Source organism: Neoarius graeffei, chromosome 2 (assembly GCF_027579695.1).
Source record: "Neoarius graeffei isolate fNeoGra1 chromosome 2, fNeoGra1.pri, whole genome shotgun sequence".
Taxonomy (NCBI): Eukaryota; Metazoa; Chordata; class Actinopteri; order Siluriformes; family Ariidae; genus Neoarius; species Neoarius graeffei.
In genome coordinates, this window is record NC_083570.1 from 53,139,508 (window position 1) to 53,161,186 (window position 21,679).

The 21,679-nt window shown below is 41.3% G+C and overlaps 1 protein-coding gene across 2 annotated transcripts in view; it reads left to right on the forward strand.

The window, feature by feature from the left end:
- snx22 (sorting nexin 22) overlaps window positions 1–20,989 on the forward strand; it is a 38,472-nt gene extending 17,483 nt beyond the window's left edge. The window contains exons 2-6 of one of the 2 annotated variants that reach the window (XM_060914413.1): window positions 8,538–8,723; window positions 8,819–8,913; window positions 9,595–9,633; window positions 15,450–15,517; window positions 19,910–20,989. In XM_060914413.1, the coding sequence (XP_060770396.1) occupies window positions 8,538–8,723; window positions 8,819–8,913; window positions 9,595–9,633; window positions 15,450–15,517; window positions 19,910–20,088 (567 nt within the window). In that variant the 3' untranslated portion in view covers window positions 20,089–20,989. The remainder of the gene's footprint in view (window positions 1–8,537; window positions 8,724–8,818; window positions 8,914–9,594; window positions 9,634–15,449; window positions 15,518–19,909) is intronic. The other variant, XM_060914414.1, reaches the window with a different exon arrangement.
- The last annotated feature ends 690 nt before the right edge of the window (window positions 20,990–21,679 follow it).

A 21,679-nucleotide genomic window follows, 5' to 3' on the forward strand; every position in this document is an offset into this window, starting at 1 on the left:
CATTCACTTAGCAGTTCATCCTTTGGGGCCATCTTTCTGATGTATTCTCGGATTTTCGATGTTTCATCCTGGACCGTGGTCTTGATGCTCACTAGCCCTCGGCCTCCCTGTTTCTGCTTAGTGTATAGTCTCAGGGTGCTGGACTTGGGGTGGAACCCTCCATGCATGGTGAGGAGCTTTCTAGTCTTGATATCTGTGGCTTCTATCTCCTCCTTTGGCCAGTTTATGATACCAGCAGGGTATCTGATGACTGGTAGTGCGTACATGTTGATGGCTCGGACCTTGTTTTTACCATTCAGCTGACTTTTCAGGACCTGCCTTACTCTCTGGAGGTATTTGGCTGTGGTTGACTTCCTTGTGGCCTCTTCATGGTTTCCATTAGCCTGTGGGATGCCAAGGTACTTGTAGCTGTCTTGGATATCACCTATGTTGCCCTCTGGTAGGTCAATCCCCTCAGTCCGGATCATCTTGCCTCTCTTTGAGACCATCCGGCCACACTTGTCCAATCCGAATGACATCCCTATGTCATCGCTGTAGATCCGGGTGGTGTGGATCAGCGAGTCTATTTCTCGCTCGTTCCTGGCATACAGCTTGATGTCATCCATGTAGAGCAGGTGGCTGATTGGTGCCCCACTACGGAATCGGTATCCGTAGCCGCTCTTCGTGATGATCTGACTGAGGGGGTTCAGGCCTATGCAGAACAGCAGTGGTGATAGCGCATCTCCTTGGTATATGCCGCACTTGATGTTGACTTGGGCAATGGGTTTTGAGTTGGCCTCTAGGGTTGTCTTCCATATTTCCATTGAGTTCTGGATGAAGGTCCTTAGGTTCCTGTTGATCTTATACAGTTCCAGACATTCCAGTATCCATGTGTGTGGCATTGAGTCGTAGGCTTTCTTGTAGTCAATCCAGGCAGTGCACAGGTTGGTCTGTCTCTTCTTACAGTCTCGGGCGACTGTTCTATCGACCAGTAGCTGGTGTTTGGCTCCTCTGGTGTTACTGCCAATTCCTTTCTGTGCCTCGCTCATGTATTGAGCCACATGCTTACTCATTTTTGCCGCAATGATGCCTGACAGGGCCTTCCATGTTGTGCAGAGACAGGTAATTGGCCGGTAGTTGGATGGGATGGGTCCCTTCTGGGGGTCCTTCATGATTAGGACTGTCCTGCCTTGGGTTAGCCATTCTGGGTGGGTTCCATCCCTCAGCAGCTGGTTCATCTGTGCTGCTAGGCGTTCATGGAGTGCAGTTAGCTTCTTCAGCCAGTACGTATGGATCATATCGGGGCCTGGTGCTGTCCAGCTCTTCATCTTTGACACTCTTTCTTGGACGTCTGCCATTGAGATGGTTACTGGTTCTTGTTCTGGGAGGTTGCTGTGGTCAGCTCTTAGGTCCACTAACCATTGGGCATCGGTGTTGTGTGATGCCTTTCTTTCCCATATGTGTATATACATACATACACACACACACGACAGTAAGAAAAGTAGCACACTTGATTCTTAAATGACATCTTTGAGCTGCCAGGATGAGTAGGATGCCAGTGTATTTGTATCATTTTATACATACAACTAAATTGCATATCATTTTAAATTGAACTAAATTACATATCAGTACATATCATTTCTGTACATTTCACTGAACTCGTAGATTTACACCTGAGGGTTTTTTTTTTTTTTTTTAAACCATCCACTTCCAGCCTGCCAGTACAACCAACCACCATTAGTAGGAGAGGCACCATACCATTCCAAAATGTTTGCAGTTTAACAGTTTGGGTACCACACCATGCCAACATGTTTGCAGTTCAGTGGTTTGGCACTGGATCCATCCAGCCCACAAAATCAAACAAAACAGCTCAAGAAAGCAAAAAACTCCAAACTGGTTTTCAGGTTCAAAGTCACTCACTGAAATATTTCCAGTCCTCAAAAAATCAAAACACAGGTTCCAAACAGGTTTTCATATTCCAAAAGGCCACTCATAGATCAGAATAACCTCCACAGGCAAAAGTCCAGGAACAGATGTAAGCAGAAGCAAGGTCAGCTGCTCATAATACACCTATAATAGCAGACAGGGACATAAATGAGGGGCGGAGCAGACACCCAAAAGCACACGGTACTTAAAAACAAACACCAGCACTACAGCAGCCACCCACGACAACCAAAATTACTAAGAGTTATACTTTTTATATTATTATGTCTGTAAACATGTGACTACCATCTTATGACAGCTCCAACATGGTTTTAAAAAGAGAAAGTGTTAATACTCACATTCACTCAGCAACCGCTGAGCAGTGTTGCCAGATACTGCTGACATTTTCCAGCCCAAAACATGTTCAAATCCGCCAAAATGCACTTAAAACTGCCCAATCTGGCAACACTGCCGCTGAGCTGTATTCGTCCGTTCTTGCGCTGACTGGTTGTTAGCATAATTAGCATGCTTGGAGGAAAAGTGCCGTTTGATGTTATATTCCTTTAAAACTGCAACGGTTTCTTTGCAAATAAGGCATACAGCCTTTGATCGGACTTCAGCAAAAAATATTTAGTTGTCCATTCTTTATTGAACACCCTGCACTCACTGTCCACTTTTCTTTTTTTAGGACCACTCACTGTAAAGTTTTATCCTGTGTTCTCGAGATCATCAGTGGCACGGGCGCCAGAATGACTTCCATGGCACGCGCTGCACCATTCTGCAAATGTAATCTCGCATGAATACGACTGACTGGAAAGACGGATCTCTAGAACACTTGTCTACGTGATAACACTGACGCTTATAGTTTATAGATCTGCTCAATCGTGTTTATATGATTGTCTTCCGCGGGCCGGATTAAAAACGCCAACGGGCCGGATGTGGCCCGCGGGCAGTAGTTTGCCCCAGATATATTCCATTCAGCTAGCAGAATGGAATATATCTGATATACCACGAAAAAAAGCTAGCCAATATTATTTAAAGATTCAACTTTGGAGTGGTAAGAGTAACTTCACCTCACACCCCGTCAGCACGCCTTTTTTTTTTTTTTAAATTCCTTGCTTAATAATATGTAACTGAACAATTTAACTATTCCAATGTTGCTGTTTTTTAAACAGAGAAATCTAGTATGAAACATATATTTCAGGATTTGGCTCGAAAACTCCACAAAAGGGCAACTTCAGCCTGGGTGTTGATGAATCATGCAGTTTCTCACATTCCTGCTGGTTCTCCAGAGCACACAGAGTTACAGAGTCTCCTCTCCGACTAACTCACTTAACTAATAAAGATGACAGAACACACCATTCTTCATGTGTAGCATTTGCACATGAAGTTGCCATTTCGTACTTGCTGAGAAGATGTTTTATGCATAAGTCATTGCGCCTCGGGCAGGAAGGACCCAGGGTGTATTGCATCACACAGGTAGATTTCAGCCTGACTTGTCAAAGCATGCTTGATTAGGCCTGTCTTGCATTCCCATTCTCTCAACAAGGAACAAGTCAAAGACCTGTGCTCTCTCAGAGGTGAGGCACATGAGAAGTGAAACTTTTTGCTCAGAGTGAGAACAGATATGAAGTGGAAGTGAGTACTGCTAGTTCCGGTATTGTTGGGGAAAATGGGAAACTTCATGGACGTGAAATCTTCAGCTGAAGTTTACAGAACCCAAAAAAAAAAAAAAAGTCTCCCTGATAACAGCACAGGGTCGTATTCAGAAAGCTGAAATGCATTCAAGTTAGATTTTTGCCTCATACAATGACTTTTTTTTTTGTTGTTGTTGTTATATTTGCTTACTATTAAACATTCAAGTTAAGTCGAACAACATGGCCGTAGCAGTTGTACTTCCCCATGAGGCCCTCAAATGTTTTGAGAGCTTGTACCCTAACCCCAAACTTTAAACAGATTTGTCAATACAAAGACTACTGGAGCATCTACACTGGCTATAAATAACAGGTCCAAGTCAACAAAGTCATTCAATTTTCCCACATGGAAATAAGAGTCTTATAATAGGGGAGACCTGCAAAGCCTAAAGAGGAATAATACACTATCTAGTCCTTCATTAAACAGTGAACAGTCCAAAAAAAAGAGAAAACAGTACATTTTTCTTATATGGTACATATAATTCTTATACAGTGTGCTTATCTAGTGTCTCTGCTGCTCAGAAATTGTTTGAACACATCTGAGTGATGACCTGCGCAGGAGAGCAAAGCAGACGAACAGCATTTTTAAAGCAGTTATCGTTAGCATTAACAATACTTGTAATGTGTTAGATTTGACACTGTTGTAAGCGTATTGAAAGAAAATCAAAAGTGCCATTTCTGACCATTTTTAGACACGCCAACTCCTTCATAGATTTTTCTGTATTTTGACTACTTTCTACATTGTTCTCCAATGCTGAAGATATTAGAACTATGAAGTAACATATGGAATTATGTAGTAAACAAAAGAAGTGTTAAACAATATGTTTCATATTTTAGATTCTTCAAAGTAGCCAGCGTTTCCCTTGATGACGCTTCGCAGACCTATAGTGGTGCTTGAAAGTTTGTGAACCCTTAATTTTCTATATTTCTGCATAAATATGACCTAAAACATCATCAGATTTTCACACAAGTCCTAAAAGTAGATAAAGAGAACCCAGTTAGACAAATGAGACAAAATATTATACTTGGTAATTTATTTATTGAGGAAAATGATCCAATATTACATATCTGTGAGTGGCAAAAGTATGTGAACCTTTGCTTTCAGTATCTGGTGTGACCCCCTTGTGCAGCAATAACTGCAACTAAACGTTTCCAGTAACTGTTGATCAGTCCTGCACACCGGCTTGGAGGAATTTTAGCCCATTCCTCCGTACAGAACAGCTTCAACTCTGGGATGTTGGTGGGTTTCCTCACATGAACTGCTCGCTTCAGGTCCTTCCACAACATTTCGATTGGATTAAGGTCAGGAGTTTGACTTGGCCATTCCAAAACATTAACTTTATTCTTCTTTAACCATTCTTTGGTAGAACGACGTGTGTGCTTAGGGTTGTTGTATTGCTGCATGACCCACCTTCTCTTGAGATTCAGTTCATGGACAGATGTCCTGACATTTTCCTTTAGAATTCGCTGGTATAATTCAGAATTCATTGTTCCATCAATGATGGCAAGCCGTCCTGGCCTAGATGCAGCAAAACAGGCCCAAACCATGATACTACCACCACCATGTTTCACAGATGGGATAAGGTTCTTACGCTGGAATGCAATGTTTTTTCCTTTCTCCAAACATAACGCTTCTCATTTTAAACCAAAAAGTTCTATTTTGGTCTCATCCATCCACAAAACATTTTTCCAATAGCCTTCTGGCTTGTCCACGGGATCTTTAGCAAACTGCAGACAAGCAGCAATGTTCTTTTTGGAGAGCAGTGGCTTTCTCCTTGCAACCCTGCCATTACACCATTGTTGTTCAGTGTTCTCTTGATGGTGGACTCATGAACATTAACATTAGCCAATGTGAGATTCATATGTCGATGCATAAAGGCATGTTATCAGGTCTGATACTTTCATTTGAACATGGATTTTATGATACTTTCAATCTCACTCACTGCAGGTATGGCAGTGAGGGCATGCCCCTCAGCTTAAATTCCTCAGCACCAGAGTAATACATGTTCAGACAATTTTGGCAAAGTGGAAAATACTGAACAGTTGACGTTTAAGTGGGTTGCTGTATAATGTTCCAGTTTGTGATGTACAATTGCAGTATAAAAATGCAATTCAAGTGCATGCTTCTGTGGGAATCTGGTGAAGAGCTCCTTCACCAATGACTTTTTGCTGCCATGATTGAATGTGACGTTTGTTGGCTGTTGCTCAGTTGGAGCACCTTCTCTAACATGCACTCAGGTGTGAAATGACTCTATAAAATCTGTGCTTCCTGTGTTGTTAAAGAACTTGCATGGTTTCTCTCCCCCCCCCCCTCCCCCCCATACTCTGTCCTTTATGGAGAGTTACTTATTTTATTTTGGGATTAATTTTTTAAAGCCCATTCTCGTCCACTTTTATTATTTGCAGCTGACGATGGCCCTGCATGGATGGCCTAAGTTTGCTGTGAGGTTGCTATGGATGCTACACCACTTCCATATGCCCTAAAGTTTATTGTGGATGTTAGCACTTGGACAGTGTAATGAGTCCACTTGCTAAAAGCTATGCTCAAGTCCATCCATCCATTATCTGTAACCGCTTATCCTGTTCTACAGGGTCGCAGGCAAGCTGGAGCCTATCCCAGCTGACTACGGGCGAAAGGCGGGGTACACCCTGGACAAGTCGCCAGGTCATCACAGGGCTGACACATAGACACAGACAACCATTCACACTCACACCTACGGTCAATTTAGAGTCACCAGTTAACCTAACCTGCATGTCTTTGGACTGTGGGGGAAACCGGAGCACCCGGAGGAAACCCACGCGGACACGGGGAGAACATGCAAACTCCGCACAGAAAGGCCCTCGCCGGCCATGGGGCTCGAACCCAGGACCTTCTTGCTGTGAGGCGACAGCGCTAACCACTACACCACCGTGCCGCCCTGCTCAAGTCTCATTCTTGATATAGCTGATAACTTTACCTGGATATTATATTCTTAAAGCTAAAACTGTACTGAAATCAACAATGACCTGATGCTTATACTGAAGCAGTTTCTAAGAAGTACTGCTCAATACTGTAGTATACAGGTGTAGAACAGTAATGGGTTTGAATGAGTTTCCTTTTGAGTCTGGTTCCTTACAAAGTTTTTTCCTCATGTCGTCTCGGAGTTTTTCCTTGCCACCATCACCTCTGGCTTTCTCATTAGGGATAACTTTAAAATCTGTATCTATAATCTGGAGTTCTGTAAAACAACTTTGTGACAATGTTCATACTGAAAAATCGAATTATTGTTTTTACCTGCTTTAAACAAAACTATCACAGTGGATTTTGATTTTTTTTTTATTTCTATTGACTAAAGCAGTTACTGAAGATGACTGAATGAATACAGTAAACTAGGTATGTAACAATTTACCCAATTCATGATTCAATTCAGTTTATGATATCATTTTCCCATGATATATTTTGAAAAAAAAAAGAATTTTATGACCAAAAAAATCAACATTTTTGTTTCTCTTCTTTATCAACTTTGTTAAATAAAGTTTTTCATTTTCTTAATAACTAAAAATAATTATTTCCCTGCATTTATAACGGTTGGAGTAAAATATTAACTAAGATATTCCCTTTTTTTTAAATGAAAAAGTTAAATAATACATAGGCCTTTTCGTAGTAAACTTTTATGAACATTTGTATTACCTGCATTTGCTTCTCTTTTCTTTAGCTTTCAGCAGTCTGTAAAAGGGGAGCTCTGATTTCTTGTTGAATGTATTTGTACAGTCAATCACACAACAGTCCTTTCCCATTTGAGATTTTTTTTTTTTTTTTGCGGCATTAGACCTGTGTTACTGCCACCTATGGTGAAGTCGCATGTATTCCCACTATTGTATAATATTGTGCCCTGTGCTGCCTAAACAATGCAATTACAGCTAAGGAAACCCAAGAGATTACGTAGCCTGATGATAATCACAATTCATTTTTCATTTCATGGATTCATATTGTCAAATTTGTATCGCAGTTTGTCATAACACAATATATCATTACATGCTGATAGTAAAAGCATCACATGGTGCCATGTGATCACAATATTGCATCCAATAGAATCCCATGTTTATGAACATTTGCCTTTATTTGTCCTAAAAGCTTCATATCTGACGAGCTGCTTCAACCACATGAATGTAACAACTGACTTTTTTTCTGTTCGGCGCTGCGTGATTCCAGTCCCAGTCTGTTTGGATTAATGCATGATGTATATGTGCAATGCAAACTGGGTCACAGATCATAAATCGGCTAGTCACAGCCTCTACCTTCTTTGACCTATCCTATGCATTTTCAGACGGCTTTTTTTTTTTTTTTTGTCTGTTCCCATTATTAATGCACTATTAGAAGTAATCCAAAACACTTTTGTCTGGTGCAACCGTGGCTTCTCCTTTTTGCCAGGGTTACGAGAATAGCTCACACTTCTTGTAATGCCCTTGAAACATCACACTGGTATGGCCCAGAAACAAGCATGTTTAGCAGTTTCTCTATCTCCTACACAACAGGGGAAGATGTGTCCGAGCTCAGCAGCCTATCTTACTGAGCTACAATGACCAACCCTACTGTCTATTGGCTTGCTGTCCATTTTTGCTGAATAGCCAGCTGCCTCATCATAGCATTCATATGACCTGAATAAGAGAGAGAAAATTATCAGAAGAGACTTCAGCGGCTAGAGATAATGAGATGAGACTTCAGCACATTAGACAGTGATGCCTTATATTTATCATGCATAAACACTACAGTAGTTGGGTATACAGTATGTAGAAACTGATATCCATGTGGTCCTTACCAAGTCAGTTCACTAGAGGGCACTGTTTTAGAAATCCCTTAGAAAGGACAATTACTGTAGTGTGTGTGTGTGTGTGTGTGTGTGTGTGTGTGTGTGTTTCCTCATCTGCTTGGATCCTAACTGGAGTTTGTCTATTTCACAGCTCTTCAGGGTGGAGATTTTGTTCAATGGAAGGAAGCACTATGTTCTGCGTCGGCAGAGCGATTTCCAGATGTTGCACCGGAAGCTCAAGAAGATCCTGCAGCCACCTGAATTCCCCAGCAAGAGGACCCAGCTGCGTGCTAAACCTATGGAGCAGAGACGGCAGGAGCTGGAGGACTACATACAGGTAGAGCAGTAGGTCACACACCCACCTCCTCTATATGCTGCTTGTACAATATAGTGGTGTAGCTGTAATGTTACAGTAATGATTTCTGCATGCAGGTGATCCTGTACAAGAACGAAGTGGTTCCTCAGGAGCTGCTGGATTTCCTGGAGGTGAAACACTTCCACACGGCAAATAAGATCTGCAGTTATCGGTATGTATTTCACTTATGTTGTGATGTTATCACAATGTGATATCGTGGCATGGCAATTCCACACAAATGTCAACCTTGTATATATTTAAAAAGGCACTTAAAATGCGTACTTCCATATATTATATGGACACGAGTGTTTTATTGGGAAATACGCCACTCGTATTTTTCATATGTACTCCATCCAGATGGCAACCGTGACACATTTAAATAATATTAGCTGGCGTTGAGTGGTCTATCAGGTATATTCCATTCAGCTAGTATGATATTGAATGAGTCGAAGATGAGACCATTCCGTGATGGTCTTTAAAATTCAGACTTTTTAGAAAATGTGTAGTCTCCCTCAAAAGTTTCTTTTCTTGATGTCACATCCAAAGCACTGATTAAATTTCCAAGGTATTTGAAACTCCTATAAACGAGTGCGTGAGTTTAAGATTTGTCTACATTGTCCTCAAGAGGTTAAATGACAACATATGCAGATTGACTCCTTGACCCTAAGCTTGTCTCTGCTGTGAAACATTTTGTTAGCGAACGCGAGTCCAAATGTAACCATCCATAAGGCTAGAATTGCACAACTGACCTCAAAACACTCTGTAGTGACAGAGGTATAATAATTTATAACATTAATTGTTTTTATAATTGTGTAATAAGTTGTTTTTTTGTGACTTTTTATTACTGTTTTAGTGAAGAACAGCAGAAAGACGCACAACAACGGGGGAACAGGTAAGAGTCTTCCAGAGTCCTGTTGATGAAAAATGCAGGACATGGTTTCATCACTTACACTGGGTTAGGTGCAGAATGTGATCTATGGTATAATGTATGGAAATGCTTAATGAAAATGAGCAAAGACGCAGCAGAGAAACACACTCCCTACTACATGCTGTACATTAATTTATTCCATTTAGTCACTTTGCTGTCCTCTGAGAGGAAGAAAGGAAAAAAAAATTGGCACTAATATTTTCAGTTAACAAAGCTCAGTTCAAAGCAAAATAAGATCCCATTAATAAAAATGTTTTTAGTTTTTCCTTCATTGTATAATGTTAAAACTACGGAACCGGACAATGGCTGTGCTCACAATAAATTATTTTTCTTGCCATTTTTTTTGAGATAATCAGTTAATTTATTTTTAATTAATTAATTTGGTTAATATATTTAAAATTAACATTTATTCCTTTTGCTTTATGTAGCCTAGTTATTTATGTATTTTTAGTTTTTATATATATATATAAGTTAATACAGCATTACATGCTATCAAACCAAATGAATGAAACCCACTAGAAGGGAATAGAACACATTTTTATTCCATCAAAAAAGTGTCCTGTACTATGTGTAATATATATACACAAAAAAAATCCTCAGCCTTGAATACTGACCTCAGCTCAGAGGGCCTCGGTCAGTACTTTCAAGACCTCGGTCATGGTATTTCACGATACGGACCTCCCAGCTGGTAAATAACATATATTTATTGTTTTCGTGGTCCGGTTTTCATCGAATCCTGCGCTCTGATTGGCTGGCGAGCGGGTCCGTATCCTAAGTTATGGACCCCAGTTACGGACCTCTGGCGACTTGCTCGTTCACAACAACAAACATAGTAGCAATTTTTGTCATCATTTCTCTTTTTTTATAAGACTTATTTATAAGATTTAATAAGAATTAATATTATCATCTTCCATATAAAGCACTTCACCGTGCGGCAAGCAAATTGTTGTTGAGTGGCAAAACCTACAGAAACATTAAATACAATATACATATAATTGTTTAACCAATAGTAGAGAACATTTTTTTTTTCCATTTAAAGTGTGTGTGTGTGTGTGTGTGTGTGTGTGTGTGTAAAAGATTATTTAAAGCATTGCAAAAATACCTCTTAGTGAGAAACCAAATACAGTGCCCTCCACAATTATTGGTACTCCTTGTAAAGATTAGTAAAAAGGGTTAGAAAAACATTAGACTAAACACTGAGGGGGGAGAGAAGTCCAACCTTTCATTGAAATGTATTCAGAGAAAAAATTAATCCCTCATCAAGAAATAATTATTCTCAACAAAAAACATATGTGCCACTATTATTGGCACTCCTGCATTTAATACTTTGTACAGTCTCCCTTTGTCAGTAAAACAGCACTGAGTCTCCTAGAACAGTTTATAAGGTTGGAGGTACAGAGCAGGGCATCTGAGACCGTTCCTCTTTACACAGTCTCTCTAGATACTCAGCCCTCTCTTGCACACCCTCCTCTTCAGCTCATCCCACAGGTTTTCAGTGAGATTCGGGTCAGGGGACTGAGACGGCCAGGGCAGAAGCTTATTCTGTGGTCAGTTGACCATTTTATGTTGATTTGGACAAATGCTTCAGATGATTGATCTGCTGGAAGATCCAATGAAACCCAGTTTTAGTTTCCTGGCAGAGGCAGGCAGATTTTGGTTTAAAATGTCCTGGTATTTCATGGAGTCCATGATGCCATGTATCCTAACAAGGTTTCCAGGGCCTTTGGAGGAAAAACGGCCACAAAACATCACAGAACTTTATTTTACAGTTGGGATCGGGTTCTTTTCATTATAGCCATCCTCCCTTTTACGCCAAACCCACCTTGAGCGTTTATTGCCAAAATGTTCCATTTTTGTTACATCAGACCATAGAACGCGGTTCCAGTCAAAGTTGTAGTAGTGTTTCGCAAACTTCAGGTGCCTATGTTTGTGGTTAACTGACAGAAAAGGCTTTATTCTGACATACACTCCAAATAATCTCTTGGCATGGAGGTGGTGTCTGATGGTGGTTTTGGAGAATTGGGAACCCCAAGAATTTACTTTTAATTCACCAACAGTGATCCTTGGATTTTTTTTTTTTTTTTATCCATCCATCCATCCATCCATCCATCCATCCATCCATCCATGTTCTACCGCTGATCCGGGTCGTGGGGGTAGCAGCCTAAGCAGAGCAGCCCAGACTTCCTTCTCCCCAGCCACCTCCACCAGCTCTTCTAGGGGAATACCGAGGTGTTCCCAGGATAGCTGAGAGATGTAATCCCTCCAGCGTGTCCTGGGTCTGCCCCCCGGGGTCTCCTCCCAGTGGGGCATGCCCAGAAAACCTCCCTTGGGAGGCGTCCAGGGGGCATCCTTTTTTATTTATTTATTTATTTTTTTTTGGGGGGGGGGGCCTCTCTTACCATCTTCTTCACTGTACGTGGAGGCAAAATAAACTTTGTTTCCTCTTCCAGGCAAGTTTGTAACGGTTCCAATTGAAGTCCACTTTATTATTGCTCTAACAGTATCTCGAAATGGGCATTTTCAAGTGAGTAGCCTTTTTTAAAATTTAATATATTGATTATCTATCTAGGCGGCACGGTGGTGTAGTGGTTAGCGCTGTCGCCTCACAGCAAGAAGGTCCTGGGTTCAAGCCCCATGGCCGGCGAGGGCCTTTCTGTGTGGAGTTTGCATGTTCTCCCCGTGTCCGCGTGGGTTTCCTCCGGGTGCTCCGGTTTCCCCCACAGTCCAAAGACATGCAGGTTAGGTTAACTGGTGACTCTAAATTGACCGTAGGTGTGAATGTGAGTGTGAATGGTTGTCTGTGTCTATGTGTCAGCCCTGTGATGACCTGGCGACTTGTCCAGGGTGTACCCCGCCTTTCGCCCGTAGTCAGCTGGGATAGGCTCCAGCTTGCCTGCAACCCTGTAGAGGGATAAAGTGGCTGGAGATAATGAGATGAGATTATCTATCTATCATACCCTGAATTGTGAAGGTCAAACACCCCCCCCCCCCCCCCCACCCCCCCCATTTGGTTTGTGTGTTCTCTTATCTTTCCCATGTTGATTGATGACTAACTGGGGTACAAATATAACGTGAGACAGAAGCCAAATTTCCTTAAAGCGAGACTGCCTCTTGATTTCATAAAATCAGTGAAATTTAGTTCCCTCTGAAATTTGGTCATTGTGATTGTATGTTTATTTCTGTCATGGCTCACAAAATATCAGGCCATTCTGTGGCTGGGAAGTTATTTAATTTGAGGGGATGCCTGAGCAAATAATGTGCATGATATCGTTTGCTTCACACAGTCAAGCAGATAGAGGAAGTCCGTGTGTGCACACGCAGGTTTACTTTGACCGTGCACTGACAGTTACATCATTTTGTCGCTAAATGAACAGCTGATCACACCGAGGTGCTCGCTGACTGCCGATATTTATTAGTTTGGTCCTGTGCTTCCTTTCCTTCACAACAATGTCTTTTCTTCTCTCTTTCCGTCACTGTAATCAGTCTTCTGTTTCATTTGCACTCTCACATCCTCGATTTTTCTCTCCTGTTTCAAATTTGTATCCCACAATGCCTTGCGTGAACAGGGAAAAGCCCACCATGTGATACATGGCATAGTATCTTGAATTGGCTCATGGTGAAGCGGGGGGGAAAAAAGCGGAGAATTTAGGGCCATGTGGCCCTAAATTCATGAATTGTTCTATTTAAAAAAAAAAAAACTAATAAAATTGGAAGTCTGTGATTTGAATTTAGTAGCTTTTGGTCCACTAAGCAAAAATAATTGGGTGTCAGGAAAATTCTTTTTATGACCTACACTTAAAGCTGAAAGGCAGGACAGCTTTAATCAGGAAGTCATGGATTACAGCTTGAAAGTTCGTACACACTCCAGTCAACTCAAAAATGTACAATTAAATGGGAAACATGCTACAGTTACATCGTGTTCACTATAATTTCCAGGGGTATCAAGAATAGTGGCACGTGTTTCTCATCTCATCTCATTATCTCTAGCTGCTTTATCCTGTTCTACAGGGTCGCAGTCAAGCTGGAGCCTTTTTGTTGAAAATAATTATTTCTTGATGAGGGCTGGGCGGCACGGTGGTGTAGTGGTTAGCGCTGTCGCCTCACAGCAAGAAGGTCCTGGGTTCGAGCCCCGGGGCCGGCGAGGGCCTTTCTGTGTGGAGTTTGCATGTTCTCCCCGTGTCCGCGTGGGTTTCCTCCGGGTGCTCCGGTTTCCCCCACAGTCCAAAGACATGCAGGTTAGGTTAACTGGTGACTCTAAATTGACCGTAGGTGTGAATGGGAGTGTGAATGGTTGTCTGTGTCTATGTGTCAGCCCTGTGATGACCTGGCGACTTGTCCAGGGTGTACCCCGCCTTTCGCCCGTAGTCAGCTGGGATAGGCTCCAGCTTGCCTGCGACCCTGTAGAAGGATAAAGCGGCTAGAGATAATGAGATGAGATGAGATGATGAGGGATTTGTTTGTCGCTGAATAAATTTTTCAGTCGAAGGTTGGATTTTTCTCATTTTGTCAGTGTGAGATGAAGTGACTTCAGCAAGAGGTGGATTTTTTTTTTCCCCCTAATCTTTATAAGGGGTGCCAATAATTGTGAAGGGCACACTAAATCAGCTGCTTATGAACAGTTTTGCTTTGGGTCTGGTAAAGATGAGTTATCGGGGCAAAATGTGTTTTTGTCAGGAAGCTGAAACCTGTTCATGTCTTCGACGCAGATTTCAGGAACACATGAACATTCTGAACAGATTGATAAAGTTCACCTGTGGCATTTTGCCCTGATTTTATATCAGTCTGTAAATCGAGGGGGGGAAAAAAAAAACCCATTTACACTGCAGTAGTTTGGGCATTTCATTTTCAGAACACAATAGACTGCTATTTTGCAAATTGTTAAGCATTGTTGTATAACAGAATTTATTTATTTTTTTTTTGGATCATAGTAATTAACACCATTTTATTTTCTGATACCTTTCCACCAGTAACCAAGGACCTTGGTGTACTATACACATTTAAAAGCTTGCCATTTCATTATGTCTTCTTTATGCGCAGTTTGGCAAATTGTTGAATGATATTAAAGGAGAACTGAAGGCAAAAATTTTTTTAATCAAAATTTCTATCTCGTTTTATTAAATATCGGAACGCATTTTTGATCGCTATTTTGTCACTGCTATAGCAAGTAATGAGTGTTTTGAAATGTGTTCTGTAATATATCAGTCCATATGTCAAAGCGATAGCCGTAAATGAGATTCGTTGAGACCTGTGCGAGACATCGTAGGACGGAAGTAAAACGTACAGCGGAAATCAAAGCGACCAACATCTGCCAACATTGTCAAAAGACACGTGCGCCTTCTTTCGAACGCTGATGTAATCAAGCCAGAAGTTTTGTTTGTTTTAATAGCGATCAGGAAAGTTTGAAAAAAGTAGGCAGTAATCGTCATTTAAACTCGTTTTTGTGCAATATTTCGTTTGGAAAACGGTTTTCAAAACGGTGGTGCTGACATTTCACGTTTCGAAGTCTCGCACAAGTCTCATGAAGATCACGCGGATAAGCGACGCCTGCCGTGGACCAAACGAACTAAATTCAACACGGCTAAAAACCGAATAGGCTGAGAAGTGTAATATTTAATTGCAATTAGTTGCCAATACGAGTCACGATATAAGGTTACTCAAACCGAAAACGTAATTGAATAACACGTTAATTAAGAAATAAAGCAAGTTTTAAAAATGACTTCAGTTCTCCTTTAAGCAGCAGGGTAACCAGTTACCTCACTCGTGTTCTTAATCTCTTCTAGCAGTGAGCTGCTCCATCAGAGAGTGGTGGGTTTCTCATGTGATCCCTATCTCCTTGCTTCAGAGTCAGGTAATGCATACATTATCATCACCATTTGATATCTTCTGTGGCATTTGTGTAAGAGCCAGGGTTCCCTGGTACAAAGCTTTGCCTTTGGGCATCATCTTTAAATGAATGTTGAGAACACTTTGTCCACTTGTGAGCAGCTCTAAGTGTCTAGACACGCTTGGGTTATATGCGTGTGAAAGTGAATATGCTCGAGATGCAGGCGTGCCTGCTGGAGTGGAACGGAGAGCCTGTGCTGCAGTACTCGAGGGCCGTTGGCATGACAGAGCGGATTAAACTGCGCGCACTCACGGAGTGTTGTAATGGTTTTTTTTTTTTTAACACTAACAGACATATTTTTAGACACAACAGTGTTTTATAGACAAAATATTGCCTAGAGTATGGCGTCACAAATCTGTGAATTTTGCAATGTGGATGCTGATGCAATTGCATTTTTATAGTACATTGTGAGTACATAGCACATCAGTCAGTACTGAAATAATCTCTTCTCCGTATGGCTGTTATTCCTCAACATTGAGTAGAAACGAGTGCAGACCTGCAGTGAAACCTGCTTCTGACTCATGACTGTTGCAAGACATAAAAATGAAGTTATTTGAATGAGACTGATGACTAGCTTGAGCATGTCCTGTGTAAATCCATCATTTATACCGCTCATTCATTGAGCATCGTGGGGAAGCTGGAGCTGATCTCAACTGAGATTGTGTCAGAGGCGGGGTACACCCTGGACAGGTCGACAGTCCATCAGAGAGAAACGAACAACCGTTCACATTCACATCTTGTTGCCAGTTGACCTAATCCACATGTCTTTGGACTGTGGGAGGAAACCCAACAAGGAGAACATGCAAACTCCACACGTACCCCTTTTCCACCAAATCAGTTCCAGGGCTGGTTTGGAGCCGGTGCTGGTTCACAATTCGTTCAACTTGCGAGCCAGCTGAGAACCAGTTTGCTTTTCCATAGCTCGCGGTGCTAAGCGGAGCCACGTCAGTTACGGCGCTACATTTACATAAACCTTGGCGCGAACATCAAAGCAAAAACAACATGGAAGAAGCAGCAACAACAATAATAATAATAATAACTAGACAGGGACACTCTAACGAGTGCAAACCCCGCCTTTTCCCTATTAAAATACATTGGGCGAAAATTTCGAAGTTCTGCCATGACCTTGACCTTTGACCTCCAAAATTTAATGGTTTCCTTCCTGGGTGATTGGCAACACGTACAAAATTTGGTCCAAATCGATCCATTGGTTCTTGAGATATCTTGCAGACAGACAGACAGACACACAGACTGACGCAGGTGAAAATAATAACCCCTCCGACTACTGTCGGCGGGGTTAATAATGGATGACTTCGCGTTTGTACAGCTGCTGCTTCTTGTCGCTTAAAAATGGCAATCTTTCGCGGTCTTGTTATTGTTGTTGGTCTTAACAACCCCGCCCCCCCGCTGACGTAAGTGGTTCTTTCCTCTGGCCCAGCAGAGAGTTGGTGCTAGCCTGGAACCGGTTTTTCTGGCCCCAGAGCCAGTTCTTTGTCAGTGGAAACAGAAAACCCGGTTCCAAACTAAGCACTGGCCCTGAACCAGCCCTGGAACTGATTTGGTGGAAAAGGGGCAACAGACCGGCCTCAATCGGCCATGAGGTTCGAACCCAGAACCTTCTTGCTGTGAGGCAACAGTGCTAACCACTGCACCACCCTGTCCCACAATATGACCTGATAAAGCAGTGAACCTAAATTTGGCTCGAAAATTTGATTCCTCGGACCAATAATATGACCCGTGTTCCGACGTTTCTTCAGTTCCTCATTCACAACATTTGGTTCCTACATGTAATTAGTTCCTGTTTAGTGTTTGATTTTGCAAAAAACTAAGAACTACAACCATGATTTCATCTTATCCTGTTGTATATGACCTCTTTTATTAAATGAGTAAAGAAACATTATGAAAAGGAAGTAGCGGAGATCATGGTACTTCTGGCAAGTGTACATATGTGTACATACAGTTAACTTGCTTTGTTAATCTGCCAGTGAAACTCGTGCGGCGCTTCACATGGAACATGTAAATCAGAGAGCCGTTTTTCACAATGATTACTGCTTGGTTTAATTTGTGTTCAAATTAGCTTTGAAAGCCATATCTAACAACTTCGAATTGCAACTAATAAAGTGATGGACAGTTCATGCCCTCAAGCGACAACAGGGAGCTCATTTCTATCCTGAACTAGTAAATAAATCCTTATTTCATATAGACAGAACACCCAAAACTCTGCATCCTAGGTCTGTTAGTCAACAGTGGAACTGATAAAGATCCACATCTGTGCTTTTTTTTTTTTAAATTTGCATTTACACATGTTCACATTAAATCATGTTATCTGGATTTTAGATTGAGTTTCCTGCATGTACAATTAAGTTATTCCATGAAATTGAGTCATACATGAGCTGATGGCTGACGAGGCGTGTAGCACCGAGTTGGCTATAAGCCACATACGGCGAGATTGAGTGGAATAACTGTTTTGTTCTATCCACATTCACTGGATTTTGAGAAACGGAGCATTTTTATTTTTGGCAAATTCTATACACTACCGTTCAAAAGTTTGGGGTCACCCAGACAATTTTGTGTTTTTCCATGAAAAGTCACACTTTTATTTCCCACCATAAGTTGTAAAATGAATAGAAAATAAAAATATAGTCAAGACATTTTTCTGGCCATTTTGAGCATTTAATCGACCCCACAAATGTGATGCTCCAGAAACTCAATCTGCTCAAAGGAAGCTTCTCTAAAGCTTCTCTAAAGAGCTCAACTGTTTTCAGCTGTGCTAACATGATTGTACAAGGGTTTTCTAATCCTCCATTAGCCTTCTGAGGCAATGAGCAAACACATTGTACCATTAGAACACTGGAGTGATAGTTGCTGGAAATGGGCCTCTATACACCTATGGAGATATTGCACCAAAAACCACACATTTGCAGCTAGAATAGTCATTTACCACATTAGCAATGTATAGAGTGCATTTCTGATTTGCTTAAAGTGATCTTCATTGAAAAGAACAGTGCTTTTCTTTCAAAAATAAGGACATTTCAAAGTGACCCCAAACTTTTGAACGGTAGTGTAAATAAAAACTTTTTGTACAAAACGATTTCTGCTTAGAATGTAAACAAATCGGCAAAATGACAGTAGCAATTTGTGAAAAATACGATAATTCTTGAAAAAAATGTTCTTACCATCAAATACTTTCTTATTCCAAATTTTGCTGCTTTTTTTGGGGGGGGGGGGTTGAGTAGAGGTTTTTTTTTTTTTTGGTTTGTTTGTTTTTGTCCTCTGTTGTTTCAGCCACACACTCCGCCATTTTGTTTTTCTCTACTCATGATATATGAACTGATAGCCTAGTAGTAGAGTAGCCAATCAGAGCATGCAATTGCTCATATCCAGTGAATGTGGGAAGAATAATAAATAGTTATTCCACTTATTATTCTGTTCACATTCACTGGATATGAGCAATCGCATGCACTGATAGCCTAGTAGTAGAGTAGCCAATCAGCTCATATACCGCGAGTAGAGAAAAACAAAATGGCGGAGCGTGTTGCTGAACCAACCGAGGACGGAATAAAAGCTCTACTCGAAAACAAAACCCCAAAAAATATTACTTGATTTTGTGGAATAACTAACTAACTTAGCATCTCATCTCATTATTTCTAGCCGCTTTATCCTGTTCTACAGGGTCGCAGGCAAGCTGGAGCCTATCCCAGCTGACTACGGGCGAAAGGCGGGGTACACCCTGGACAAGTCGCCAGGTCATCACAGGGCTGACACATAGACACAGACAACCATTCACACTCACATTCACACCTACGCTCAATTTAGAGTCACCAGTTAACCTAACCTGCATGTCTTTGGACTGTGGGGGAAACCGGAGCACCCGGAGGAAACCCACACGGACACGGGGAGAACATGCAAACTCCACACAGAAAGGCCCTCGCCGGCCCCGGGGCTCGAACCCAGGACCTTCTTGCTGTGAGGCGACAGCGTTAACCACTACACCGCCGTGCACCACCCTAACTTGGCATATTTTTCTATTTTGTCATTCTGATATACTCTGCCTGCATACTATACTTGCTGCAATGATTGACTGATTATTTAACTGCAAAATAAGAATTTATTTTTAGGTTGTTAAAACGTGACGCACAAATTCCCATCAGACATGAGGAGTTGAGTTTGATTGTACAGATTCACCAAATGCTAAATCGATGAAATATGAGTGTACATTTGAACATGCTCTACGTATACACCTTTTGATGAATATTAAGTTTCTGTAATTAACATTTAGTGTATTGTTGAGGATAAATGCAGTTAATCAAAACTCTAATAAATACATCACCTCATTGTTTGAATCTCTTCCTGCAGATCTACCGGATATAGTTGTCGCTGGTGTCCTGCAGGGTTTTTTCCCCAGAGACAATAAGGTGGGATTTAGGACGTGTTCCAAGCCCAGTATTCAACATGTTACCAGACTTCCTTCTATCCCCTCTATTGTCCTAGACCGAGGCAGCCTGAGCTCCTTGCCAGAAGTGCAGGCAACCTGAGACACTGGACAGGAACCCTTTTCCAACACTGACCAGGCTTCCTGCTTTTGAGACCTTGACTGGTGGGCATGGTGCTTTTTTTTTTTTTTTCTTATTCAGATAAAAACCCCTCAGAAATTGATATGGCTTCCATGAGCGTCATTTCTGTAAGGAATGAATCGGGGGGGAAGCAAACACTGTTTGGAATGTGGAGTGTTCTGGAGGTTTGGTATCTCTCACTTACTCACGCACTTTCAGTATGTGCTTTATGGAGGAGCACCAGGTGTGAGGCAGGAATACACCCTGGACGAGACAGCAGTCACTGAGCACCATGCATGCGTGCACACACACACCTTTATCTTCGCCAATCCAAATACCAGCATGTTTTAGGAAGCTGGAAAGAAACTGGAGAACCCAAAGGAAACCCACATAAGGAGAACGCTCTCATGAATCCAAATTCAGGATCAAACCCCGGAGATGTGAGGGTGCAACGCTACCTACTGGACCACTGTGCCATGTTGTATCAAAAAAACAGTACACTGAGTTTGATTTATGATCACATGAATTAAGTTAAAAATTTTTTTTTAAAGCTTTACTAAAATTTGAGAAAGTAAAAAAATGTGAACCCTGAGCATAATTCAATAAACATAATTTATATTACAGAATGTTTCATGTAATTTTGACCAGAGTAGAATGAAATTGTTTAAAAATTTAAAATGGTTCCTTTTAGAAAAGTAAATAAAGGAAAAATTTAGTCCACCACATTACCTCTATACCATATTTGCACACCCCTGATATGCAGAGGATCCTCAAGCACATGAAGAGGCTTCTAAATAAATATATTACGTTCATTATGTCTTCTTCTTAAATCAGAATAATTAGTTTTTCTTTTGTTTCAGACATGTAAAAGCTTTTTACCTTTACCTGACATGTTTCGACGGTGTAACTTCCGTCTTCATCAGAGGGTCCCTCTGATGAAGACGGAAGTTACACCGTCGAAACATGTCAGGTAAAGGTAAAAAGCTTTTACATGTCTGAAACAAAAGAAAAACTAATTATTTTGAAGAGGCTTCTGTTACTTTGTAAAATGTATTTCAAATACCCCAAATAAAACAATTGATACAAAATAAAAAATGGCCTGGGTTAATAGAATCAAGCAGTGAATAGAACAGGAGCGGAAGAGACTGTCTCTGGTGTACAGCACAGACCTGGAGGACTGACAAGACCTCGACTGGAACACCTGAAATCAAGGAAGGTTAGTTTATTTGAGATTACTTTAAAGCTGTACTGCCTTTCAGATTTTTCCAAGTGTAGGTCATAAAAAGAGCTTTCCCTGACACGCTATTTTTGTTTAGTGGACCGAAAGCTACTAAATCCAAATCACAGACTTCCAATTTTATTAGTCCCCCTCCCCCAACAGAACAATTCATGAATTTAGGGCCATGTGGTGCTAAGTTTTCCGCTGCTTTTTCCTGCTTCACCATGACCCAATTCAAGATATGTGATGCATGATGTGGTAGGCTTTCCCCCTTCAGGCAAGCAAGTCATTGTGGGATACAAATTTGAAACAGGAGAGAAAAATGGAGGACGCGAATGAAACCTGAAAGACCAA